Source organism: Quercus suber, unplaced genomic scaffold, assembly GCF_002906115.3.
Source record: "Quercus suber isolate HL8 unplaced genomic scaffold, Cork oak 2.0 scaffold_75, whole genome shotgun sequence".
Lineage (NCBI taxonomy): Eukaryota > Viridiplantae > Streptophyta > Magnoliopsida > Fagales > Fagaceae > Quercus > Quercus suber.
In genome coordinates, this window is record NW_027069540.1 from 530755 (window position 1) to 533641 (window position 2887).

Genomic DNA, 2887 nt, shown 5'->3' on the forward strand with positions numbered 1-2887 from the left:
TATTTCAAGATAAAACTCCAAAATATCAATTACAAAAATTTCCCAGCCTGCACAAACACAAATTTTAAACCCCTAGATTAATTGCAAATAAAGTTGCCATATTGCCCACAAGATTAAGCAATGGATTCTAATTATAATTCTACAACAGTGTAGTAGGGTGTAGATGTGAATAAGGAAGGTTAAACCAAGCAACCAAACCCCATTAGTGTAGTAGCCATGTCTCTCTCCCTCTCAAACATTTAATCAAACAGTTGTATATCTATCAGGCATTTAATCAAACAATTCTATAGCATACTCAAAAGCAACAGCTTTATATCATACTAAAAAAAATCGAACAAACAAAACCAAACCAAACTCACAGAGACCCAACCCAAAAATTAGACCAAACCAAGAATTTCTATTATAGAAATTCGAAAAAAAAAAAAAAAAAAAAAAACTGGGGGAAATATCCTTCAATTTGGTGGCATTATAGTGGTCAACCAAGGCAAGAATTTCAGCAACAGAATTGATTGAGATATCCTTGTAGAGGTGAGACTCGCACACCAGTATAGGCCTCTCCAAACCATACCGATTGGCCACAACTTAGCTGTCAACATGTCGATTCCAGAGATTTACAAGATAAACTTGGTGATATAGACACTACTTTTTCTGTAAGTGAATCTATGTATATAAAATGCAGCCCCATCATCCTCTCCCACAACAGAGGGCCTGGATGCTTGATATTTGCAAAGAGAGAAGGGGGCAGAGAGAGAGTCTCTTGAATTCAATGCAAGTGGATTTTCTCATGGGAAGGTAGAAATTGTTGTAATGCTGTATAGTGATTTAGTTAAATAGCCACGTGGCTGAATTTTAAAAAGGGAACCTAAGGTACCTATATGTAAATTTTTCCCAAAGGGAAGAACTATAATTTGTTGACTTTGAAAATATTTTTATCCACACGCTCATATAGAAATATTTAGGTCCCTTTTCCTTTGTTCTAGAGAGATGTTCTGATTTATATGTTGACAATTGATCAACTGATGTAATCCGTAAAGAAACACAGAACAAAAATTTTATTCTTAATTGCTCAAATCAAGTCTATCAAACTTGATCATCTGATTCACTAAATTCAAGTGCTCAGATGAGTGAATCAATTCACTATCACCCATATCCAAAAGCAATCCATTTAATCAAACCCTCCATAAATCTCACCTAGAAGTTCCACAAAGCAGGGTGGCAAAAACTAGACAAAGATATTGATAGACTTGTTGACACTATAACAATTGTTTGCCAGCCTAACCACCTTATAGAAACACTAAGATTTTTGTTTTTGTTTTTGTTTTCTTTTGTTTCTTTTTTTTTTTCCAATATTAGAAAATATGATTCAACTAAAGGGAGTGAAGGAAAAGTAACAAAATATGCCAAATCAGGGTGTCAAAAAGATGGAATAGAAAAAATTAAACCATACTAAGAATCCACATTTTTCAGAGAAAGAAGATACAATACAATTAATCTACATACCACTGGAGGCAGAGTTCCCATTGAAAACAGTTACAGGACGGGAAACAGCTAACTCCCTGATCTCTTGAGCCAATTGTCGAATCTGACAATGAGAGCACACAAATATGAGCATATATAATATAACAAAATACCAAATTTGTGAAGCTGAATATATACATAGGACAAAAATTAGGTATACTTTCTTAGATGTTCTACCTTAGGTTTTCCAATTAAGTTTAACCATGTGACTGAATTGACCAATGAGTCAAGTTGAATTTAATTTTCCTTAAGGTAAGATAACACTTTTTGTGCGGCATTGATCAAATATAGCCACATGATTGAATTCAATTGAGGAATATACATATAAAAGGTATTGTAACTAAGTTTTGCCCATCTACATATATCAGTTCAACAATTAAAGCATCCCTCATCATATAGTAAGCATGTTAAAGGCAATGAAATGACATTCAGGAATTTGAGACCAAGCAACCTGAGCTGTAAGAGCCGCACTGTCATACTTGTCAGAGGAGATTTCAGCTTCATCTACACCTCTGAGTAATACTTGAAGTTGCGCAATGAGCTCAGACAATCGCCCACTTTTCAAAACAACCGAAACAGTCCAACCTAAATCACGAAACACATCACAAAACCAAAAAATAAAAATAAAGCATTTCCAGTACTAGCAATAATAAGAGATAATCTGCTTTGCTGTGTGAAATGTAAGAGTCATAACCAATTCTAGCATTAGAACGGTGATTTGTTTTGAGTCGTTTTGCATATTTGCTATGTAGTAAGTTTGCATATCTTTACCAGCTTTAGATTGAGAGGTAGACTACAAATAAGAAAGAGCTAGCTTCTAACTTTAGTAGGTTAGTTGTGGTCTATGACAATCAAAAGGTGAATGTAATGCATCTTTGTTTACTTTTCTAGAGTGTTGTGAGATTGATTGTTACAAAAGATTTTATTTTGACAAAAAATCGGCAACAAAAAATGCAGCATATCATATACAATTGAACAGCATATATGAAAACAAGAAGAAGGAAACTAATTACAGCATGAGTATAGTAAAAATGAAAACCTGGAAAGTGAATTACAGCCAGCAAATAAAAATAAAAGTAAATATGGGTCTAAACTAAAAAAACCCAGAACAAAACAAATTAAGATTGAAACCCAGAACAGAACCCAGTAACCAAAGAAAAAGAAAAAAAATGAAAACGATGATGGGCTTGACCTGCTCCGGCAAGAACAAGAACCTTGGAGGTTGAAATCCCAGCCTGTAAGGCCATTTTGCTTGGTCTGTCTGAAGAAGAAGGAGAAGAAGAAAGAACAATTTAATTAGTATTTGGCTTGGTGGCGAGGGAATTGACCAACCTACCCAAACTAAACAGCCCAGCCCTCCCCTCATGCT

The 2887-nt window shown here is 34.6% G+C and overlaps 1 protein-coding gene across 1 annotated transcript; it reads right to left on the minus strand.

Moving 5' to 3' along the window:
- Nucleotides 1-1471: 1471 nt before the first annotated feature.
- LOC111986799 (uncharacterized) lies at nucleotides 1472-2887 on the minus strand. The gene is made up of 3 exons (XM_065773438.1): nucleotides 2711-2887; nucleotides 1970-2103; nucleotides 1472-1582 (listed from the first exon to the last, which is right to left on the minus strand). Exons 1-3 carry the CDS (start codon nucleotides 2763-2765, stop codon nucleotides 1493-1495), a joined length of 279 nt encoding a protein of 92 aa, XP_065629510.1. The 5' UTR covers nucleotides 2766-2887; the 3' UTR covers nucleotides 1472-1492.